This window comes from Berghia stephanieae, chromosome 8 (genome assembly GCF_034508935.2).
Source record: "Berghia stephanieae isolate SIO BIC M18660-M18661 chromosome 8, UCSD_Bste_1.3, whole genome shotgun sequence".
Lineage (NCBI taxonomy): Eukaryota > Metazoa > Mollusca > Gastropoda > Nudibranchia > Aeolidiidae > Berghia > Berghia stephanieae.
The window spans coordinates 34430927-34456924 of NC_088367.1; the positions used below are offsets into that span (position 1 = coordinate 34430927).

At 35.8% G+C, this 25998-nt stretch overlaps 1 protein-coding gene across 2 annotated transcripts; it reads right to left on the reverse strand.

Moving 5' to 3' along the window:
- Positions 1-295: 295 nt before the first annotated feature.
- On the reverse strand, positions 296-25274 carry LOC144978564 (protein phosphatase inhibitor 2-like). 2 transcript variants are annotated; one of them, XR_013646534.1, is made up of 5 exons: positions 25191-25274; positions 15449-15658; positions 13202-13299; positions 6896-7408; positions 1295-1645 (listed from the first exon to the last, which is right to left on the reverse strand). XR_013646534.1 is itself a non-coding variant. In XM_078924789.1 (4 exons), the coding sequence occupies exons 1-4, from the start codon at positions 25253-25255 to the stop codon at positions 7188-7190; spliced, it is 594 nt and encodes a 197-aa protein (XP_078780915.1). In that variant the 5' UTR covers positions 25256-25274; the 3' UTR covers positions 296-7187. The 2 variants fall into 2 exon arrangements, 1 of the variants encoding a protein (XP_078780915.1); XM_078924789.1 differs by having other exon boundaries at positions 296-7408.
- Between the last annotated feature and the right edge of the window lie 724 nt (positions 25275-25998).

Consider the following 25998-nt stretch of genomic DNA (forward strand, 5'->3'; position numbering starts at 1 on the left):
CATAACTCATAATATCACTTTTGTGTTATGAAAAAAGAAAAGAAAAAAGAAAATCAAATCACTTTTATATTTTTTTTGCCATTCGAGTGTATGATTTAATTATTGTTAAAATTGGTTTTGACAAAATATTCAAGACAATGGGAATGTGGTCAAGTTGTTTGAGAGGGTCATGCAATAATCAGCATCTTCAACCGGACAGAAGCCAAGAACTTTAATAGGCTATACAATCACTACCTGAAAAATGGCATAAAAAACAAAACAAATTTAAATGATTGACATCTCCTCAAACAATTAATCCTAGTTGTCTAAATTTATTTCAATATATCACAAGGTTTCAAAGAATTATCATAGATAACATGCATGCATACATCACACCAACCCATCAACATCAAAACACACAAGAACAAACTCTGACACATCCACCTTCACACACGCATATGCACAAAGGGCTTTCAGATTCATTAAGAAAATAACCGGAAAGAAACCATAGCTACAATATCATTTTAAGTTAAAGTATGTTTTTGTTTTTAAGGGTTTTACAGCGCTTGCAACATTTAGGTTATATCAGCGCCAGTAAAAAGGAAAAAAATGGGATAGTAAAAAGTTCTAGAATTACAATTAAAGCACCCAAGAAAAAGTAAGACATAGGGGAACTGGGGATAAATAGGGATCAGATGTAGATTCCAAGAGTATACCACCAATGTACATAGTTTGAGATCACCTATAAGTCACATCCAGACACAAGCACAAAATCCAACAAAGAGGAATACACTCAAATGCTTACATTATACATAATGCAAAAATAACAAATATAATATTACATAACGGAGGGATGATTTACAAGGAAAAAAATATCACCTCCCTAAACAATAACTATGCATTTGACTGTTTCCCTCCCAGCTACGACTTCGGCCAGGGCCAGGACAAAACCAAGTAATCCTATTCCAAGACAAAGACCGAAAAAATGTTGGAAAATAGATATAGGGGGATAGAAGATACAGTATGTACCCCCCTGCCCACTATGGGAGGTCAGGAGCCCCACCCAGTAAGTTAAAGTAAAATAAATCACTCAAAAATTATAGTTCCAATCAAATATTATGCCATGTGTATGAAAAAAAAATATCTCGTTTTAGGCACGACAATTGTAAAATGTCTGACAAAAAGTTTTAACTCCATAATTGATCGATCTGTCTGATGAACGTTTTAACTCCATAATAATTCAATTACATTAGAGTAGAAAAAAAACAACATAGCAGTTAGTTTGTTTTTAAGGGTTTTACGGCGCTTGCAACACATTTAGGTTATATCAGCGTCAGTTTGTTTGTTGCTTTAGGTCTCTTCCAACACAATTGAGGTTATATGAGAGACCGCTGAAACAAAAAAACAAGCAATCTAACAAAAATAGTACAAATGTAAATCAAAATCATAACCTAAAGATATCATAAGCTAAATTATAAATAACCAAGAACAAACAGGCAGAAGATTTACAGAAAAAAAAATATCCCCTGTCAAAAATACAATCACAAACCAAAGAAGCAGGATAGGCTAGTAAAGAGAAGAAGAAACGACATCACTATCGGATCGTACACCCATGCGAACATCATAGGTATATGATTCAAGGGTGATGCTCCCATCCAACCACCCGCTCAGCGTCAGTAAAAAGGAAGAAAAAGGGATATTAAAAAGTGCTGGAATTACAATTAAAGCACCCAAGAAAAAGTAAGACAAAAGGGGAACTAGGAACAAATAGGGATCAAATGTAGATTCCAAGAGCATACCACCAATGTACTTAGTTTGAGATCAGCTATAAGTCTCATCCGGACACAGGCACAAAATCAAACAAAGAGGAATACACTCAAATGCTTACATTATACATTAAATATAAATATAATAATACATAACAGAGAGATGTTTGTTTGTTTTGTTTTTAAGGGTTTTACGGCGCTTGCAACACATTTAGGTTATATCAGCGCCAGTAAAAAGGAAGAAAATGGGATAGTAAAAAGTTCTAAAATTACAATTAAAGCACCAAAGAAAAAGTAAGACAAAGGGGAACTGAGAACAAATAGGGATCAGATGTAGATTCCAAGAGCATACCACCAATGTACTTAGTTTGAAATCACCTACAAGTCTCATCCAGACACAAGCACAAAATCCAACAAAGAGGAATACTCTCAAATGCTTACATCATACATTAAAAATAAAAATAATAATACATAACAGAGAGATGATTTACAAGGAAAAAAAATATCATCTCCCAAAACAATAACTATGCATTTGACTGTTTCCCTCCCAGCTAGGATTCCGGCGAGGGCCAGGACAAAACCAAGTAATCTCATTCCGAGACAAAGACAGAAAGCATGTTGGAAAACATATATAAGGGGATAGAAGACATAGTATGTACCTCCCTGCCCGCTATGGGAGGTCAGGATCCCCACCCAGAACAGAGAGATGATTTACAAGGAAAAAAAATATCTCCCAAAACAATAACTATGCATTTGACTGTTTCCCTCCCAGCCAGGACTCCGAACAGGGCCAAGTAATCTCATTCCAAGACAAAGACAGAAAGCATGTTGGAAAATAGATATAAGGGGATAGAAGACAGTGTGTACCTTCTTGCCCACTATGGGAGCAGTTAGTCATTCACGCCTTTTAAACATAAAAAAAATAAATCTTTGATTATAAAGTGATTTCCAGTCCCAAATATAACCATCAGTGTCAAAAGTTGTATCTTCATTGTTAATCAAATAACAATATGCAAAAGAAAAACAACACGAAACAGAGATTTATTAGAATCAATAACATTCAAGCTTATAATTTACTCCAATATTACAGTAAAATCTCATTATACCCTAATCGTTGGGACCTTGGACAAGTTGATGGTATGACAAGTTGACCAAACAACAAATATAGTTGTCATGACAGTCTGGGGTCACTATCTAATTGGCGACAATCAAAGCAGTAAGATTGGTAGGAGAGAGATTGGGTATAGCAATATAATATTGTAAACTATTAAAATAACCCAAGATTTTTACAATGTTTTAAAGGCTTCAAGATATTAGATTTTAGTTCTAACAGGAAATACATTTAAATATATCTGACAACACAAGCAGTTTCTTTAAATGAATATCATTATGCACTTTATTTTCTTTTTGCATAAGATTATCTCTCCAACTATATCAACAGTTTCTTATAACAAGTAGGAAATCAAAACAAAGACACGAAGGATATAACGTATCTCATAGCACTGAGCAACAGATGCCAAAAAAAACCCAACAAAACAAAAAACAAAAACAAAACAATAAAAAAAGGAATCGTGGAAACTGTGAAGGCCACAATTTAGCATCACTATGAAAAACTATTATATAGTTGTAATTTTGGTTGTCATATGAAAAGATGAAAGCTGTTGCTGTTGAGTAATATAAAACTCAATATATCATTTTATTATAATCTTGTTTGTTTTTTTGTTTGTTTGTTGCTTTAGGTCTCATCCAACACAATTGAGGTTATATGAGAGACCGCTGAAACAAAAAAACAAGCAATCTAACAAAAAATATTATAATCACACCACTTTTAAATTAGAGATGTCTACAGTAACTTCCATTTTCTAGGACACAATCGGGATTTTCAGAATTGAGTACAAAACAATTTCTAAGCTAAAAGGCAAATAATTTGAGACCATTCAGACACGAGCACAGGGATACACTTAAATTATGCAAAAATAAGAAAGATGATTTTAAAAAATAATAGTAATCACACTAACTTCCCAGTAAAAGATGCAGAGTATGGTCCAGGCAAAAATCAAATGGCCTCATCCCAGGCAAGGACAAAAAGCTATGTGGAAGGGTTCAATAAACATACGGAGAATAGAAGACACAATAAGTTATTACCCTTGTACACAAGGGAAGTCAAGGGGTAATAAAGAAAAAATGGGCAAAACCTTCATGACCCGATAAAGGTTTAATGCTGGCATTATTATTGCTATAGGAAATCACATTAGTAGAAGCAACACATTTAAAAATTATGTATGACTCCCATGTATTAACTCCCATTCTGTCTACGAGAATTGGATGATATGCAGTGGAATAGGTTACAAAGAGGTATGTGGGACTGAATGTCATTTCTCGTTTAGTTTATATTCAATTATACACGATCTCATTGAATGCCTTTATTAATATTTGTAAGTTGAATTTATTTGTCCTCTAGTTAAATTAAGAGTTCCACTGTTAAATTAGTGTTCATGAATCAATTGTGTTGAATGTGGCATAAAGAATTCAAATGTGACTATAGGAAGTAAAATTTGGTGTGCCTTTCAATTTGTGCATTCAATATATGCATATGCATATCCAGTCAAAATGTACATACCATAAGCAGATTTCGAACAATGATTTGAATGGTTGTAAATTCAAATATCATATGGCAGATCAAAGGATTATAGTTCAGTTCTACAAAATGCCAAATATCCATTAATTCATTAATGATAATAATGGGGATTTTAAAAGATTCACCTTATGAAGTGAGGGTTCATGTTGTTCGCTAAGCACAAAGCAAGACATTCACAACCTAAATTCATAAGCAAGATAAAAACACAATTTCATTGGCAATGAACTATCTTCAAAATCACAATGTGATATTTTAACTATGCATCATTTATATTTGATGTACAGGATTTTAACACACTTTATACACATTTGACTCATAAACACGACAAATTTGATTTATATCATGATCATGTTGATAATGACAATGATTATGGTAACAATGACAACAGCAATAACAATATGAATGAAAAATGGCAGATGAAAAGACATTGATGAAGAACAATATAGCAAGCAAGTGACCTTTCACGAGTAGTTTTTATGAAACCATCAAACAAAATAAATCACTGATGTAATTCATTAACATTATGTACATTGATGTTTGTGGAAGGGTGTACTTGAATTGATTCAAGTCGGTCTGATTCTTATTTCCTTTCCCTCTTCCGTCCATTCATCACCAATCTCAAGTCAGCTGCAATACAATGAAATCATTATTCATTTATTTAATAAAATAAATTATTCCAAGGAGAACATCTTGTATGAACCTAGAAAAATGCTCTTAAACAGTTCATAAAGACTGTTAAACTCTTCACTATAGATGCAGTATCATCAAATTGGTATACCTACAACTCACATGTAAGGAAAATAAAATTTCCCATGATTTTCCATTCAAAATCAGAAACTAGAGGCAATTGGTGATAATAAGTATTTTTTATCATGACCTCTCTAACCTCTTCTCTTTCTGTCGCCCAAATTTCTACACTTACTTGACGCATATGTCTGATCTACTGCTTGATAGGTGTCCTGCCTATATGGTTATCAGCAATTGTTACTTTTATGTTTCTCATAGTAGACACTAGAATAAATTCTCTAAACTGAATGGCAATAAAAAAAATTATTTTAAACAAATTTATAACTTTTTAAGCTACCTTGCTTTGCCGACTGGAGAGAGAAAATCTTCCTAATCATATTATTACAATGATGATCATTTTAAACTGGTTATATTATGCATGTTTAGAAGGTGCATATCATTCAATATGTTAATGAGAATAATAGTTACATGTATGACAATTTCAATCTAAAACATGAAACATTAAACTACACTCATTATACCAATTGTGCAATTGTCAATTAACTAGCTACAACCAAAACATGAAACAAATTCACACATGGAGCCAAACAAGGTTTGATTTGCACACTCTCAAGCTCGGCGGTGAAAAGGGGAACAAATGTCACTCAAATAAAACTGATGCAAAGAGAAAAGCAAAATGGTTGGTTTATTTGCTTTTATCTAAGTATCATTTGACAAGTTAAATCTCAAAAGCCAAATATTATGTGATATGTAAAATAAAATCAACTATATTTGAATTGGTATGTAGTATTTACATCATATTACATGTCCTGTTTGAAACAGTATTTGAACCTAGATAAAACTGTTCTGAAAATTAAAAAAAGCAGATAACAAACAAAATCACTCTCAATAAGTCTGTTTCTCCAAACACACAAGAAGATTCCACTCATCCAATAAAATCTATAATCTATTTTAGTTCTACTTAAGTGCTACTATTTAGTAGCTATACATCAGATGCATGTTTTGTTTATTTTTAAGGGTTTTACGGCACTTAGAACACATTTAGGTCATATCAGTGTCAGTAAAAAGGGAGAAAATGAGATAGTAAAAAGTTCTGGAATTAAAATTGAAGTACCCAAAAAAAAGGAAGACAAAGGGGGGAATGGTCCAAATAGGGAAGAGATGTAGATTCCACGAGCACACTTTCAATGTACTTAGTTTGAAATCACCTGAATGTTTCATCCTGACACAAGCACAGGTCCCCACTAAGAGGAATACACTCAGATGTTTACAAATCATATGTAAAACAAAAATAGTACAATGCATAACAGAGATGATTTACAAGACAAAAAAATAGCATCTCCCAAAACCCTAACTATACATTTGACTGTTTCCCTCCCAGCAAGGGTATCCGACCAGGGCCCGGACAAAACCAAGTAATCTCAATCCAAGACAAAGACAGAAAGTATGTTGGAAAACAGATATAGGGGGATAGAGGACACAGTATGTGCCTCCCTGCCACTATGGGAGGTCAGGAACCCCACCCAGCATCAGATACATGAAAAGGTTTTGACAATATTAAAAGGATTGTATCTAACATCAACTTCCCTTTCATTAAAATACAACTCCCCCCCCCCCCACCCCCAGAACAAAAAAACAAAAAACCCAACAAAATCAACACCCAATACATATAAAAACAAAGCAAAAGAAAAAAAAGAAGAGAGAAATAGAAAGAAATAAAGAGATTAAGATTCATCATAACTTTTGACAACAAGTTTTATCTTACTATGGTAAGGTAATAATTTTACAATTTCTTCATTGTAACACTGAGTAAGTATGTATCCTGAAGGATACACAAATGGATACAAATGTAAGCATAATTGAATAAACAATGGCATGTACATCTCATGGATCTCATTTACTTTGTCTGACATATAGTTTTTGATATCAACAGCGAAACAATAAATATGTAAACGCACAAAACAATTGTATAGGTAACAAAAATAAATAAATTGTCTTATTACATTCAAATAATTTGCAATTTCTTTTTGACTCCATCCTAAAAACAGAATGAATGATCAAGGGTCCCCGCCATCTTCTTGGTTATTGTTGCCATCATCATGACTAGAACTCTCACCACAACACATTGCTCCAGATGATGATGCTCCTTCTTTGTCATTATCTCCTTCATCTTCATCATCGTCATCCTTATCTTCTGCCATTAGTTTTTTGGCCAATTGAACAGCTTGAAATTCGTTATAGTGCATTTTCCTTTTCATCATAAATGCTTTCTTGCGTGCTGGCAGTGGTAAAAACAAGAAAATAAAAGATTTTTATAAAGATTTCGAATCATTACATACGGTGGAATATGCATTAAAACAAGATACTTTTTATTCAAGATAAGAGTAACAAACTGGGGTCCTGGTAAATGAATTAGTTCAGCTCTCAACTCACAAGATAGGGGAATGGAGTCAGTCAGCACTCAACTCACAAGATAGGGGAATGGAGTCATTCAGCACTCAACTCACAAGATAGGGGAATGGCGTCATTCAGCACTCAACTCACAAGATAGGGGAATGGAGTCATTCAGCACTCAACTCACAAGATAGGGGAATGGAGTCATTCAGCACTCAACTCACAAGATAGGGAAATGGAGTCATTCAGCACTCAACTCACAAGATAGGGGAATGGAATCATTCAGCACTCAACTCACAAGATAGGGGAATGGCGTCATTCAGCACTCAACTCACAAGATAGGGGAATGGAGTCATTCAGCACTCAACTCACAAGATAGGGGAATGGCGTCATTGAGCACTCAACTCACAAGATAGGGGAATGGAGTCATTCAGCACTCAACTCACAAGATAGGGGAATGGAGTCATTCAGTACTCAACTCACAAGATAGGGGAATGGAGTCATTCAGCACTCAACTCACAAGATAGGGGAATGGAGTCATTCAGCACTCAACTCACAAGATAGGGGAATGGAATCATTCAGCACTCAACTCACAAGATAGGGGAATGGCGTCATTCAGCACTCAACTCACAAGATAGGGGAATGGAGTCATTCAGCACTCAACTCACAAGATAGGGGAATGGCGTCATTCAGCACTCAACTCACAAGATAGAGGAATGGCGTCAATCTCATGGAGAGACAAAGTATTTTAAAACCATCTGTTCATACAGTAGTTATTGGGTGGCTGAGCACAGCCTTCGAAAACATATAGCCTGACACTGACCAAAAAAATGACATCAAAATACAATGCGACTAAAAGAATAGTGACTTGTATTCAATGCTTCGACAAAAGGAATCATTTGTTTCCCAAAGAACTACTTATGACAAATCACTTTTTAATTTCTTGTGGTGATCATCGCCTTGTCTTGTGACGGAGGTTTTAGGGAAGTGTGAGGCTAAAAGTTAACCAGGGGTAAGAATGACTGGTCACAAAAAAGGAGAACATTTTTCAGCGCATAGATCATGATTCTTCCATGCGACTATAACCTATAAATTTGAATTTCATAAACATTTACTGAGATGCGATCCAAATGTATCTCGCAGCAATTTCTGACACCACTCAAGATTAATTTCAAAAGTTGGAAGAGTAATTAAAACATATAATACCTTATCTACTTAGAGAATGGTATCATGCATCATACCATGTCAACAGCCAACACCTACTCCCAATTTTCACTTATACTGTGGTGGTTGTTTTAGTAGTGGTGAATGTAGGGATGATGATCTAGTGGTGGTTGTAGTAGTAGTAGGGGAATGGCGTCATTCAGCACTCAACTCACAAGATAGGGGAATGGAGTCATTCAGCACTCAACTCACAAGATAGGGGAATGGCGTCATTCAGCACTCAACTCACAAGATAGAGGAATGGCGTCAATCTCATGGAGAGACAAAGTATTTTAAAAACCATCTGTTCATACAGTAGTTATTGGGTGGCTGAGCACAGCCTTCGAAAACATATAGCCTGACACTGACCAAAAAAATGACATCAAAATACAATGCGACTAAAAGAATAGTGACTTGTATTCAATGCTTCGACAAAAGGAATCATTTGTTTCCCAAAGAACTACTTATGACAAATCACTTTTTAATTTCTTGTGGTGATCATCGCCTTGTCTTGTGACGGAGGTTTTAGGGAAGTGTGAGGCTAAAAGTTAACCAGGGGTAAGAATGACTGGTCACAAAAAAGGAGAACATTTTTCAGCGCATAGATCATGATTCTTCCATGCGACTATAACCTATAAATTTGAATTTCATAAACATTTACTGAGATGCGATCCAAATGTATCTCGCAGCAATTTCTGACACCACTCAAGATTAATTTCAAAAGTTGGAAGAGTAATTAAAACATATAATACCTTATCTACTTAGAGAATGGTATCATGCATCATACCATGTCAACAGCCAACACCTACTCCCAATTTTCACTTATACTGTGGTGGTTGTTTTAGTAGTGGTGAATGTAGGGATGATGATCTAGTGGTGGTTGTAGTAGTAGTAGGGGAATGGCGTCATTCAGCACTCAACTCACAAGATAGGGGAATGGAGTCATTCAGCACTCAACTCACAAGATAGGGGAATGGCGTCATTCAGCACTCAACTCACAAGATAGAGGAATGGCGTCAATCTCATGGAGAGACAAAGTATTTTAAAAACCATCTGTTCATACAGTAGTTATTGGGTGGCTGAGCACAGCCTTCGAAAACATATAGCCTGACACTGACCAAAAAAATGACATCAAAATACAATGCGACTAAAAGAATAGTGACTTGTATTCAATGCTTCGACAAAAGGAATCATTTGTTTCCCAAAGAACTACTTATGACAAATCACTTTTTAATTTCTTGTGGTGATCATCGCCTTGTCTTGTGACGGAGGTTTTAGGGAAGTGTGAGGCTAAAAGTTAACCAGGGGTAAGAATGACTGGTCACAAAAAAGGAGAACATTTTTCAGCGCATAGATCATGATTCTTCCATGCGACTATAACCTATAAATTTGAATTTCATAAACATTTACTGAGATGCGATCCAAATGTATCTCGCAGCAATTTCTGACACCACTCAAGATTAATTTCAAAAGTTGGAAGAGTAATTAAAACATATAATACCTTATCTACTTAGAGAATGGTATCATGCATCATACCATGTCAACAGCCAACACCTACTCCCAATTTTCACTTATACTGCGGTGGTTGTTTTAGTAGTGGTGAATGTAGGGATGATGATCTAGTGGTGGTGGTAGAGATGATGATGTGGTGATGGTGGTAGGGATGATGTGGTGCTGGTAGCTGTAAAAGTAGTCATGATAAGGATGATGATGTGGTTGTGGCTGTAGTAGTAGTGGTGGTGGTGGTGGTAGAAATGGTGATGTGGTGGTAGTTGTAGTAGAATTTTGGTGGTAGGGATGGTGATGTGGTGATTGTTGTAGTAGTGGTGGTAGGGATGATAATGTGGTGGTGGTTGTAGTAGTAGTGGTGATGATATGGTGGCGGTAGGGATGATGTGGTGGTGGTTGTAGTAGTAGTGGTGGTGGTAGGGATCAGGGATACCACCTGGCAAATTTTTAAAAAGCCTGAAAAATTGCGTGAATGTGTGACTCACACAGTGATTAAGGCTTCAACGTATCGAGGTGGAATACTATTAATGTATAGTATAGTAGGTAAAAACCACACATAAAAAAAAAGTTAGCAATAATAAATTATTTTTATTGTTAATTTTCGACATATTGACTTAAAACTGTTATTATGTTTTTTTAATGTTTTTAAGCGTTTTACGGCGCTTGCAACACATTAAGGTCATATCAGCGCCAGTAAACAGGAAGAACATGGGATAGTAAAAAGTGCTAGAATTACAATTAAAGCACAAAAGAAAAGGTAAGACAAAGGGGAATTGGTTCAAATAGGGAACAGATGTAGATTCCAAGAGCACACCGCCAAAGTACTTAGTTTGAGATCACCTAAAAGTTTCATCCAGACACAAGCACAGGCCCCAACTAAGAGGAATACACTCAAATGTTTATCAATCATATAATATAATATGTAAACTAAACATAATACAATGCATAACAGAGAGATGATTTACAAGAAAAAAAAGATCATCTCCCAAAACTATAACTATACATTTGACTGTTTCCCTCCCACCCAAGGAACTCCGGCAAGGATAGGACAAAACTAAGTAATCTCATTCCAAGACAATGACAGGAAACAATTGGAAAACGGGTATGGGGGGATAGAAGACACAGCATGTACCTCCCTGCCCACTATGGTAAAACTGTTATTAAATCAAAGCTCCATTTGAACTGAAAACAGAGCTGGCATGAGGATAGACTGACCTCTTTTCTAATTGTATGCATTTTTATCAAAGGTTTGACCGGTTATTATTAATAAGTCCACAAAATAGGCCCAATTGGGAGGCCATTCTACGTTGCTCAATTGTGATAAAAGTTGGCAGATTTTCAACTAATTTGTATTGATAAAATGCTGAAATTTATTTTTAAAAGTTCCGGCTTGCTTCATTCAGATCATCACAACCGGAGAAGCCTGAGGATCCGGTCAAATTGCCAAAAAGCCAGATTTCCTGCTAAAACCGGAAAAGTCGCATCACTGATGGATGATAATGTTGTGGTGGTTGAAGTAGTAGTAGGGGGAGGATGATGTGGTGTGGTATAGTAGTGGTGATGGTCGTGATGATGATGTGATGGCAGTTGTTGAAGTAGTGATGGTAAGGATGATGATGTGGTGGTGGTTGTAGTAGTTATGGTGGTGGTGGTGGTAGGAATGATGTGGTGGTGGTTGTAGTAGAAGTGGTGAATGATATGGTGGTGGCTGTAATAGTAGTGGTAGTAGGGATGATGATGTGGTTGTGATTGTAGTGATGATGTGGTGGTGGTATTGGTGATGATGTGGTGGTAGTTGTAGTAGTAATGGTGGTAGGGATGATGATGATGATGATAATAATGATGTGGTGGTTGTTGTAGTAGTAGTGGTTATAGGGATGATGATGTGGTGGTGGTTGTATTAGTGGTAAGGATGATGATGTGGTAGTAGCATGGGTGCAAGCAACTGGACCTCAAAAAGCCTGCAAGTCTACTTATGACCAGACATATAATCTGAAAAAGCCTGCAAGATTCACGGACTTCACCTCGTCATTTGAAGTCTTGTTCTCAGCATCTAGTCTTCATAATAGTAGTCCACAATTGTTGTATGTTTGATCCAAAGGTTGTAATGGATTAATTTGTTAAGTTTCTTGTCACAAAAAAAAAATCAAAAAATCAATCAAATCCAATTGTAGTAGTAATGGTGTTAGGGATAATAATGTGGTGGTGGTTGTAACAGTAGCAGTGAGGGATGGTGATAATGTGGTGGTTGTTGTAGGAGTGGTGGTCAGTCATTGGGATGGTGTGGTGGTGGTTGCAGTATTAGTGGTGATAAGGATGATGAGTTGGTGGTGGATGTAGTTCTGGTGGTGGTAAAGCTATGTGGAGGTAGTGTTGGCGATGTGGTGGTGGTTGTAGCAGTAGTGGTGTTAGGATGACATGGTGGTTGTTGTATTAGTAGTGGTGGTAAGGATGATGTGGTGGTAGTTGAAGCAGTAGCGGTGGAGGGATGATGATAATGTGGTGATTTTGTAGAAGTGGTAGTCATAGGGATGGTGTGGTGGTGGTAGCAGTGATAGTGGTTGAGATGTGGCAGAGGTGGTAGTAGTGTAGGTGGTAGCGAAGATGATGTGGTGGTGGTTGTAGTAATAGTGGTGGTTGGGATGTTGCTGTATTGGTTGTGGTCAGTCTTTTTTATTCACATAAAAATTTGAAAAAGGCGCATTGGTAGTGGAGATGTGCAGAGATGAACCACCTTTTAGACAGAAGATTCTCAGCCCTGGTTAACAAAGGCTACAGTCTGGGGTATTTTGGAATAAACTAGTGTCCAATCCAAAGGGTACCAACAATTGCCATTATCTATTAATGACACAGAAACTGGGACAAATAGTGGTTATATAAGCTTTATAGCTTTCAAGAAAAAGACACAGACAGTGAGTTAAAAATTTTTTAAAAACCAAAACAAAATCTATCATTTGATGATTACCTTTTTCTTCTTCTGTTAAATTAGATTCGTCTTCCTCAGAATCATCGTCGTCATCGTCTGCATATCTCTTTTCTCTTTCATCACCTTCAGAAGTTAACCTGCATCGGGAATCAAACAATAAACCTAAATTTCATTTTTAAAAAATCTTAATCATAAAAGCAAAAAAAATAATTCTGCATCAACCTTAGATATATAAAGATTGCCACTTAGACTTACTAAATTGTATATTACAAATGACCAGAGGGACGGATATGAAGGAGAACGGAAAGGCATTAAAAATATTTAACGGTTTACAACATTCACAGAGAATTATTGGAAATTGAAGCATTATTTGCCAAAATAAAAACACCAGCAAATGTTCAGTCATTAACAATCGGCTCAATATACAGATCGCCTACACACACTACTGAAAATCAAATGAAAGATCTGGTAAACCATCTTCATAATCTAGACAAAAATGATATTTCAAGGATAGGTGGAAATTCCAACTTGCCAGATATTGACTGGAATAATGAAGAAATTACTAGTAATCAATCCTAAAAAACAATTAAAAATTTTGTTCAAGATTTGGGAATATTTCAAATGGTAAGTGAATCAACCAGGGAAGCATATCCAATCTCATTGAGAAGTCTTTTGTCATTCCTGGTCTGAGTGACCATGACATCGTAGTCAAAGATGGTAAACATCGAAAGAGTAAGACTGAACTGATCTCACGCAAAGTAACAATATTGAGAAAAGCTAACATTGTTGCTTTGCATGATGAAACACGAAAATTCACTTGACATACTTTACATCAGGATATTGGTGATGTTCAATTCTTGTGGAACAAAAAATTCTAATCGTCGTGTATCAATTATCGATCGTCCCATTCCCACAAAAATGGCATCAACTAAGTTTCATCAACCTTGGACTACAAAATCTCTCAAATGACTTTCCAGGAATGAAAAACAAAGCTTAGAGAAAGGCCAAGAAATCAAAGAACCCACTTGATTGGGAGAAATACAAATAACTTTAAAAAGAAACAAGATCATAAAATAGAAAAATGTTCCGTGAACATATCAAAAATATGATTGAGGAAAATAATAAAAATATGTAGAAGTCTATTAAAAGCAGAAGACGTGATCCAACATGAGTTGCTCCCCTTAAAATATACACAGAAAAGAGATACACCAAATTTACCTAATGTGCGGCTATGTGGCCTAGCGGTATGGTCATCTATACACTCTACCTTAATCGACTCGATTGTGAATTGTCCACGAAATAGGTGGTTATATATATCATAAGTATAAAATCACAAAAATAGTGTCGAACTGAAGATTTTAATTAAATATAATATTATACAGATAGTGCGGCTATGATCAGCTTTGTGGTCTTGTGGGATGACACTCGCTTTCGGATCAGAAGGTCCTGGGTTCGAGCCCCACTCTGAGCAGCGCATAGTTGAGTCTTTGGAAAGGAATCTTTACTCACATTCTTTCATCGTACTCAGGTGTAAAATGAGTACCTGGCCAGTAAAGAAGGCTGTCCAAAAATATTTGCAATATCGCCTAACAGGACATGTCTTGTCCTACATGTTAAGTGTTTCTGTTGGCTTTGATCACGTTTACAGGATATTACGCTTATAAATATGTCGATGTCCTTGTCATCAAACATGTTAATTTTTTATGTCTCTGAAGGATCCTCTACTCAAGTGTAATGGAAGCTATTAGAAATCAAAGTAATGTTTTCAATTTCACTGAATTCTGGCAAGTAAACACTCTTAAAATATTTTTTTTTTTTTTTTAAATAAAGAAAAGATAAAGCCAGTACAACTTTAACTGTTAGATTAATTTGTAGTATTACAGCAGCAAATGATTTGATTTGCACTAAAGAAAGATAGGGTCTCAAATTGGAAACTTTTATATAGCCTTAAATAGGTTAGGGATCCCTTGGTGCGGTGATTGAGGGGTGGAAGTGCTCAAGAGCATGGATGTTCAGAAGCGGTTCGACAACTTTCACTGATGAGACTTCAGTTTTGTAGGTGCAGCCAGGTGATGGACAAGATACGACGACCATGTTTGCTCTTCAATGATTGCTATCAAATTTTATTTTTCCATGAAGAATATCTTATGGTGTTTTATAAGTTTATTGAATATTTACATCTCCACACACAATGTAAAAGAAAAGATGGACATCATCTGAGAAACATAAACTACTCTTATATATAAATACACCTCACATAACCCTAAATCTGCAACCTCATCTAACCTTGATGCCAGATCCCCAGGGTCCAATCCAGAATCCCTCTCCACACTTCCTCTCCTTACATGGCTTGATCCTTGTTCATCCTCATTGTCTGATATGGCCGCCCTATTGTACGGCGTTGGTGGTTCATCCACTTTCATGAATCCATAATCTTTGTCAGGGGGATGGTGGGTGGCTAAAATATTCATCTCATCCCATTCTATCTCTTTTTTACTGTTGAATAAAAAGTCATCACAAAATTCAATTCAATTCAATTGCAAATTTCTTTATTATCATAAATATTCTGTATATCACTCAAGAGTACAAAGGAGAAATAGCAAAATAGAAATATAAGAAAGTTGATAAATATTAGATTTATTAGTTTAGCATAAACACTGAATTACTTTAAAAATTGTTATAAAAAAATAAGCTTAACAGTTACAATATTATATGGCTGTGCAATAATATGCAAAAATTAGATTTTGTTTGCCAAAAACCCTGTGTAAATAGCATGCACATGGGATGTTCAAAATAACAGGCATTTGTGTCCATTGCGGTTTATTATGGTAGATCAGTTTTTCATTTTTGGTTTCATATGATCTTCATTAGTTTTTAGGGTCATACAACAGTGATGATAATAGCAATTAGTCAAAATGGAGGAAAATGTATCGTTCCTTTGGTCAAACTCACTCAAACTAAATCATAACATAAAATATCATAGTTTATATTACTACTTCTAGTGTACATCTGTTCTTAATGTAGAGATTTAACTTACTTTATGTAAATTTTTAATGAACTGTCCTTTCCTTAAATCGATTTAAAAAAAAAGAGATTTAAAATTAACTTTTGGTAAAAAGGCCTGAAATTATTTGTTTATACTTGTTTTATCTGTGTTACTGTAGCCCAGTGGCTACGTATCTTACAAATAAGACTCAAGTATCTTTAATAAATTAAAATTGTCAAACATTGTAAAAACAAAGGTAAAAAGAGTAAACTAAGTTGAGCACAAAAAAAAATATTTTAAAAAGGCCCCCCCAAAAAAAAAAAAAAAAAAGAAAAGAAAAAAAAACCCCTTCTAATGAGTCTTATCTTGAACATAACACTCTCAAGCCCATAGAAAACTCAGGAAGGTCCTACATGTATGGCTGAAGCTTAGATTCTATTTTTAGTTTCTCTGTTTAAACGCACACTTATCTGAACTACCGAAGGTGTGCGATTAAGTAGAGTCGACTGTATTAGGGTTAGCTCGAGGTCGGAAGAATTTTTTTCTTTTAGGGTTAGTCATGTCTTAGTAAAGGTGCTAGGGTGTTTTTTTTCCTATTAGGCATTAGGGTTAGTTATTTTTATAATAAAGGTACTATAGATCTAGGTTTTATTTCGAGAGGCCTTCCGAAAGCTCCTACATCCCCTGTATTCTTTTTTTAAATAATGTTCTAGTTGGGGGTTTGGGAGGGGGGAGACTTTGTTTTTAAAAAAATGTTTTCCCCTCCCAAACCCCCTACTAGAAGATTATATTAAAAAAAAGAATACTGGGGATGAAGGAGCTTTCGGAAGGCCTCCCTTTATTTCTCTTAGTGGGGTTATTCCCGGTTTGTGAGTTGAGGGAATATTTGAGTTGAGTTGTTTTCCTTAGAACAAGGAGCTTTTGGAAGGCCTCCCGTGTCTGCCAATAACCGTCCACCGTTCATCGCTATTGCCAGACAAAGTCTGCCAATATAATAGTCACAGTCACAGCTACTGAATCTGAACTGAACTGTCTATAGATAGGCACTTTCATAACTCCAGTCCAGTGGCCGCCGATGGGCTCACTGTAATGTGAAACTGTTTTTTTGGAACTTTATTTTTGGCCCTTTACAGTTTTGGTCACCATGGCGTTATTTGTCAACCTATGTGACTAATTTAAGTATCATTTTAAAGGGCACAAAACAAGCTTTCTAAAGGTTTATTTCATTCTTAGTTCCTGATTTATTTCTCAGAGAGCTAATAAAATAAAAATTATCAATTTTTGAATTACAAGAACTTTTAAAATTATGGATACATTTTAATTATACTTCATACATCGATAGACAATTAATTGAAGAATATCTCTGCCAATTTCATAAAAATTGATAAACTCACTCATTATTTTATTTAACCCGTCATCAACCCCACTTTTTAGGACAACAACCTCATATTGTTTTCGCTGTGATTATCCCCAGACACCTGTCTGGGGATAACGAAATTTCGTTATCCCCAGACACATATTTGAAACTCCGCTCTTTTAAACAATTATCCACCTTCCAGAACATGGAATGTTTCCAAATGCACATAGAAATAAGGAGAGTTAATAAAATATCTATAAAAACATAGAATTAACCAACATTAAATCAGTTGTTACTACTATAAACAATATGCGTCGACTTTGAAGTGGGTGTCATGGCCGAATGGTTTAGTCGTCTGCCCTGGAAGATTTACCAGAATCGACGTTGTGGGTTCGAATCCTGGTTCCGCCACTTTAAAAAAAAAAAAAAATTCCGTCTTCTTTTTACAGAACGTTGCAAGGGATAAATATCCCATCCATCCTCCCCCCACCTCTTTTTTTTTGTGCGAGTCTATTCTTTTCTCCTTTTTGTTTGGCCTTTTGTTCCGTTTCTGAGCATGAATTTCTTAAAATTGTTTTTATTTTTTTAAAAATTATTGTTTGTTTTTTTCTCCTCTTTCTGACCATTTGGTCGCTCTCTGAATACTTCTGTTTGTTTGCTTTTTAATTATTTATTCTTTTTAGACACTTTTTGACATCGAAGTGGGGACGAATATGACAAATTGCTAGAAACTAGAAAGGAACCAAGAGAGAGAGAGAGAGAGAAAGAGAGAGAGAGAGAGAGAGAGAGAGAGAGAGAGAGAGAGAGAGAGAGAGAGAGAGAGTTTAAAAAAAAAAACAAGACGTGGTGGGAGGATGGATGGGACATTACAAAAACCGATTTCCTAGGAGAGACTAGAGAGAGAGAGAGAGAGAGAGAGAGAGAGAGAGAGAGATAGAGAGAGAGAGATAGAGAGATAGAGAGAGAGAGAGAGAGAGAGAGAGAGAGAGAGAGAGAGAGAGAGAGAGAGAGAGAGAGAGAGAGAGAGAGAGAGAGAGAGAGAGAGAGAGAGAGAGAGTGTTTAAAAAAAAAAAGAGGTGGGGGGAGTATGGATGGGAATGGGACATTTATCCCTTGCAACGTTCTGTAACAAGAAGACGGAATTAAAAAACAAACAAACCGGTAAAACTTCCAGGGCAGACGACTAAACCATTCGGCCATGACACCCACTGCGAAGTCGACGCATGTTGTTCTATATGTAGTAACAACTGATTTAATGTTGGTTAATTTTGTTTTTATAGATATTTTATTAACTTTTCCTTATTTCTATGTTATGTGCATTTGGAAACATTCCATATTCTGGAATGTGGATAATTGTTTAAAAGAGTGGCGTTTCATATAATATGTGTCTGGGAATAACGAAATTTCGTTATCCCCAGACAGGTGTCGACAGCCATAATCAATACGGACCGACTATTTTCACTGTGTGAAAATAGTGTTTTAGGCTATTTTCACACAGTGAAAGCTCCTCGTTATAGCATTTCTTTCAATTTTTATTTTCACTTTGGACCTTTTGTCAGACGTATATTTATTCAGTTTGTCATCATATAGAACAAACCTTGATAGATTTGTGAAAGTTTAAAATTTCCTAATTTGACCACTGTTTTGATTCTCGGCCGCCATTTTGGGTTGTTGTCCTAGGGTTGTTTTTTTAAATTTTTTTAAAAAAAAATATTAGGGGTAGTTAAAGGTACAAGGTTGTATTATTTCTTAGGAGCGAATATTTGACATGATGAGCTTTCGGAAGGCCTCCCAAAGCTATAATAATACAGGCGGGATGGCGGATTCAGAATTGGTTACAGTTACCGATGAAGCTTTCCAATTTCGTGGCGGCGATGGGGTCTCGAAACCGCGACCTTTCTGGTACAACAACAACACCTGGCCGGGGAGGGCGTGGCTCTACTGTATGAGTATGAGCTATTCACAACTCGAGAAATAGTGATATCAATCTCTATGTCTAACTTGGGCCGCTACCCCAGACTTCTTGAGGTCATGGGTTCAACGCAGACAAACGCCGCGAAGGTTGTTAACTACCAAGATACCATTATCACCGTACTGTAAAAATAGTGTGTCAGGCTATTTTCACCGTACGGTGAAAATAAGTCTCCCACACTATTAACAACGTACACTGAATATAGCCTTCCACACCATTATCCAGGCCTAGAAGTGATTCAGGAAAATATTTTTCCCTGCTTTTTCCCAGGCTCTAGGGAAAATTTTAAGGTAGTAATTTTCAAGCATACTCATCAATTCTAGACCAGTTACCACTACCTATATATATATATATATATATATATATATATATATATATATATATATATATATATATATATATATAGAGAAGAGAGAGAGAGAGAGAGAGAGAGAGAGAGAGAGAGAGAGAGAGAGAAGAGAGAGAGAGATGTGAGTGAAAAAGAGAGTGGCTGAGACTGAGAGAAAGAAATATATTGACTCTGGCTATTAATACTTGGACGTATTCCTGTAAAGTCTAGGCCTCCTACAACATGCAAAAAAAAATATTTAAAAAAAGAGAGAGACAGAGAGAGAGAGAGAGAGAGGGAGAGAGAGAGAGAGAGAGAGAGAGAGAGAGAGAGAGAGAGAGAGAGAGAGAGAGAGAGAAAAGGGGAGAAAAGAGACAAAGAGAAGAGAAATCAATAGAGAGAAAAAGACATTTGAATATTACTTACTATGAGAGAGAAAGTAGCGTCCAAAGACTTGTGGCCTACTTATTGAATTGCACATGAATGAAATAAAGCTAGTTAATCTAGAGACAGACAAAACAAACTTAGTACAAATTACAATGAGTAAACGACCTTAATCTGCCATCTCCAAATAATTGAATAAGTCATGAGAATTAATTAAAGTAGCCCAAGGACGTCGACCGTCTTTCTTAGCTTAGATAACAATCGTCCATGACCAAGTCAAAAACACACACACAAAAAAAAAAAAAACACACACACACTCACACACACACACTACTAAGATGAGGGGAATGATGTGTGTTTCTAGCACTCTTGTCTTGTCGACAATGATTATGATGAGTCGACTGAGTGAATCAAGCGTCTTTAAGTCTTCGACCAATCACAGGCTATATAACCGAACCGGCTGGTCGAAACAAAGACGCTTCTCGCCGTCGATGTATTACGCTATTGTTGTGCAAGTGGCAAGGAATAAACACCTTTTTGAGTAGGCCTAAAAGCTAAAATCTAAAAGTAAAAAATATAATTCTGAGGAATTTGAAAGTCACATTGTTGAAATCGGCTTGAAAAAAGAAGAACATTGGTCCTTGTTTCAGAAAAATCGGTTGAAAACCAACTGTTTTACGAATAAATTCGATTTTAAAAATTGCTTTTGTTTATTTTCGATTTTTTTAGCAACTTTTTTATTTATCGGCCGATTTTCTTGATTTGTATATCATTCTTTATATCTCAATGAGACGAGATCAGTGATATACTTTGTTTGTTTCAAATGTAACTACAACATAATTTGTTTTTTTTACTTATCAACCGTGCCTGGATAATTTATTCAACAACTGACGCAACTATCCCATTGCCGTCTTCCAGTGTTTCAGCGATGACTCTATACTAAACCACTATAATTACGTCATGCACAGGAAACATGGTAATAGTCTGTGTACTCTACGAATGCGGACCGGACTTTGCTGATTGGGTCGATCGTCATAACATAGGGCCTAGTAGCGTGAGGAAACCATAAGAGGCTGCTGCCATGCTCTAAGCCGATCGTTCGCAGGTTGGGTAATGATTACGCGGAAGAATACATGTTGGATTGTTGTTCACCTAAATTTTTCTCACGGCTTTTTCCCGGCCCCAGACAATTTTCACCGATTTTCCCGGCTTTTCCCGGTCGGGAAATTTTAAAATAAAGTTCCCGGCTTTTCCCGGTTTTCCCGGCCCACTTCGAGGCCTGATTATCACCATACGGTGAATAGTGTGTCAGGCTATTTTCACCGTAAGATGAAAATTGTCTCCCACACTATTATCACCGTACACCGAATATAGCCTTCCACACCATTATCACCGTACGGTGAAAATCGTCCACCAAAATATTACCGTACAGTGATAAAAGTCTCCCACACTATATTATCACCGTACGCTGAAAATCGTTCACCAAATTATTACGAGATAGTGAAAAAAGTCACCCACACTATTATCACCGTACGCTGAAAATCGTCCACCAAAATATTACGGGATGGTGAAAAAAATCTCCCACACTATTATCACGGTCCATACGGTGAAAATCGTCCACCAGAATATTAAGGGATGGTGAAAAAAGTCTCCCACATATATCACCGTACGGTAAAAATCGTCCACCAAAATATCACCATACGGTGATAAAAGTCTCCCACACTATATCACCGTACACTGAAAATCGTCCACCAAAATATTAGGAGACGGTGAAAAGTCTACCACTACCACACTATTCTCAACGTAAGGTGAAAATCGTCCACATAGATATTACTCATAAGGTGAAAAAAGTCTCCCACATTATTATCACCGTACGGTGAAAATCGTCCACCAAAATATTTGGAGACGGAAAAAAGTCTACCCCTACCACACTATTATCACCGTAAGGTGAAAATCGTCCACATAGATATTACTCGTAAGGTGAAAAAAGTCTCCCACATTATTATCACCGTACGGTGAAAATCGTCCACCAAAATATTACGGGACAGTGAAAAAAGTCTCCCACACTATTATTCCCAGACGCCTGTCTGGGGATAATGAAAATTGGTTATCCCCAGACGCATGTAGCAAGGGGACAGAAAGATTTTATGCAAAATGCCAAACTAGGCGTGAAAAATACCAAATATTCTGGAAAAAATACTAGTGGTTGTGTCCCAAAACAGTTAATATATCGAGTGATATTTAACACAAGATGAAAGTAAATAGTGATCAAATGTCAAATCCAGCTCTTTTTAAAAAATTATTTTAAAGCAAATGGATCAATGAAATTTCTTTTGTTACTTTGATCTGAAAACGTCAAACTGGCAATTCGACTTTTTATTTTCAACAAGGAAGAAAGTTGTTAATCATCAAATCGGTTCATAGTCCACCAACCATTTAAATTTTCATGACCTACCTACCTGTTAACTTTATTGATCATCTCTTGTTTCTATAATTTGCCTATTCTGGCCACAATTTTGGGGATGACCGGGAATTATTTTTTATTTCGCGGACGAATTCCTCGGCCATGGTGTTGTTCGCCCCAAAGCCCAAAACCGACACCTGTTATTTTTCTGTCTTCTTCGCACAAGACAATACAATTTAGTATCACACGTCCACAAAACTAGATCCAACAACATATCTTTATTCGAATCAGAGATGAAAATAACTACCAAAACAAGGAAGCAAAAATGGTGGAAATATGTTTAGCTCATATATGAATTTAAGATATTCCGATAACGGTGTGGATAGACAGCTCAGTGGGTTAGGCCACCTTTCATTTTACTCGTTTTAGCTGCACAGATTCGAACCAGTCGCGACCCCCCCCCCCCCCCCCCCCCCCACACACTTTTTTTTTTTTAATACTTTTTCTTTCTTTCTTCCCAATTGATTTTCATTGTTTTCACTTTTGTTCCGAGTTCCGAGCAAGAGTTTTTTAAAATCAGTTAAATTTTTTATTTCTCTGATAATATTATTTCATTATTTAATTTGCTCTAGATCTATTATTGTTTTTTTTTGGTCAGATGATAATATTAATAATAATAATAATAATAATAATAATAATAATAATTGTAATAATTGTTATTATTATTACTATTACCATCATAATCATTATTATATTATTATCAATAATAATATTATTTTTATTATTAATACTCTTATTATCATACTATTACTATTATTATTATTATAATTATTATAATAATTATTATTATTATTATAATTATTATTATAATTATTATTATTATTATAATTATTATTATTATTATTATAATTATTATAATTATTATTATTATTATAATTATTATTATTATGATTATTATTATAATAATTATTATTATTATAATTATAATTATAATTATTATTATTATTGTAAACACTATTCCCTGCTCCGAGGGAAATCTCTCTTTTTCTTTTTTTTATATTTTGACCTAAACCTTAGAGTTTTTTGTTTGCTAAACCTTTGTGTAAATGTTCCGTTTCTGAGCATGAATTTCTTAAATTGTTTTTATTTTTAAAACAATTATTGTTTTTTTTATCTCCTCTATCTGACCATTTGGTCGCTCTCTGAATATTTCTGTTTGTTTGCTTTTTAATTATTTATTCTTTTTAGAAACTATTTGAGATTGGAGCGGGGACGAATATATTTGCTGGTGTCTGGGGATAATCACAGCGAATATATTAATATTACGGCCACGGGACGGTGAAAATGAAAAAAAAAGTCTCCCATACTATCATCATCGTACGGTGAAAATCGTTCACCAAGAAGTTACCGTACGGTGAAAATAGCCTCCTACACACGGTCAGGCTATTATCACCGTATGGTGAAAATAGCATGACAGACTGTTTTCACCGTAAGGTGAAAATAGCGGCTTCCTAATCCTAATTCCTAATCAACATCAATGGCTGTCATTATCCCCAGACACCTGTCTGGGGATAATGAAAATTGGTTATCCCCAGACACCTGTTTTAGTTTAAACTCTCTCTCTCTCTTAGTTCCTTTCTAGTACTCAAAAAGTGTCAAAAAAGAATAAATAATTAAAAAGCAAACAAACAGAAATATTCAGAGAGCGACCAAATGGTCAGATAGAGGAGTAAAAAGCAAACAATAATTTTAAAAAAAATAAAAACAATTTAATTTTTAAAAATGCATGCCCAGAAACGGAACAAAAGGTCAAACAAAAAGGAGAAAAGAATAGACTCGCACAAAGAAAAAAAGAAAAAAGAAAAGAAGATGGAATTTAAAAAATAAATAAATAAATAAAAAGTGGCGGAACCAGGATTCGAACCCACAACGTCGATTCTGGTAAAACTTCCAGGGCAGACGACTAAACCATTCGGCCATGACACCCACTTCGAGGTCGACGCATATTGTGTATATGTAGTAACAACTGATTTAATGTTGGTTAATTTTATGTTGTTATAGATATTTTATTAACTTTCCTTATTTCTATGTGCATTTTGGAAATATTCCATATTCTGGAATGTGGATGATTGTTTAAAGGAGCGGAGTTTCAAATATATGTCTGGGGATGTCTGGGGATAACGAATTTTGGTTATCCCCAGACAGGTGTCTGGGGATAACGAATTTTCATTATCCCCAGACATTTGTCTGGGGATAATCACAGCGCAACATCAATGTCAATATCAACCACCAAGCCAAGTAACCTGCTAGTTTCAGACTTTTTTTTATAGTTACATGTCGCCTATATATTCTTCTTCAATTTGTGAATTAATAAGAAGTTTAGACCTCCCAGTTCACAAAAAAAAAGATCTCAAGTCTGAGGCCCAGGCTCAGACTCCAACTCCAGCAGAGGCAGAGAGAGATGTCGGTGTCCAGTCAGGCTAACTTTGACGGGTCTTATTTAAAGGCTGTGGGGGCCATTTGACTCAACATCTAATACCAGTTGGTTTAGAATGATGGAAATATATTAAAATTAAGGAAACGTGTATAAAGCTAACCTGTGGTCGATACTATTGGAACTTTTCAGTATGCCCTTTTTCGGCTTCGGTGAAGTGGAAGCCATTTTCTTCACTAGTATAAACAGTAACAATAACTCTTGCTTGGGAGGAAGTTGGGTTGCTGAACCTAGTGGAAGATAACTCTCTCTCTCTCCCTCTCTCTCTCTCTCTCTCTCTCTCTCTCTATTGACCTAAAGGTTTGGAAAGTCGAAATTGGGGGTTTTGTGCGGCCATGTGTTGTGGTATGACATTCGCTTTCGGATCGGAAGGTACTGGGTTCGAGCCTCGCTTGGCGCATAGTTGAGTCCTTAGAGAAGGCTCTTTACTCACATTCTCTCACCGTACCTACTCAGGTGTAAAACGAGTACCTGGCCGTTAACAGCGTTGTCTCTGTCAAAAATTGTAATATTGCCTAACAGGAGTCATATCCCGTCCTACATGTTAAATGTTGATGTTGGCCAAGGACGCCTTGGAAAGCGCTTTGAGCACGTTTAGTGGATATTGCGCTATATAAAAGGTTCTATTTTTAAAAACTTTCTTTTGAGGACATTGTAAAAAAAAAGATAATGAAGCGAACCATGGACTGAAAAACTAACTCATAATTTTCTCGGCAACGACAGGCCACTAAAACGGATCTATCTAGGAAACTTATTAATTGTGAAGGTCTAAAGATATTGTTGATTAATTAATCATTATTAGATTCTTTCTTTAAAAAAATATAGCATTGTGGAGAACATTGTGCTTATTTGAGTCAATCAAAAAATTGATACGGCGCACAACTCTACTGAAAGATTTGAAAATTAGAAAT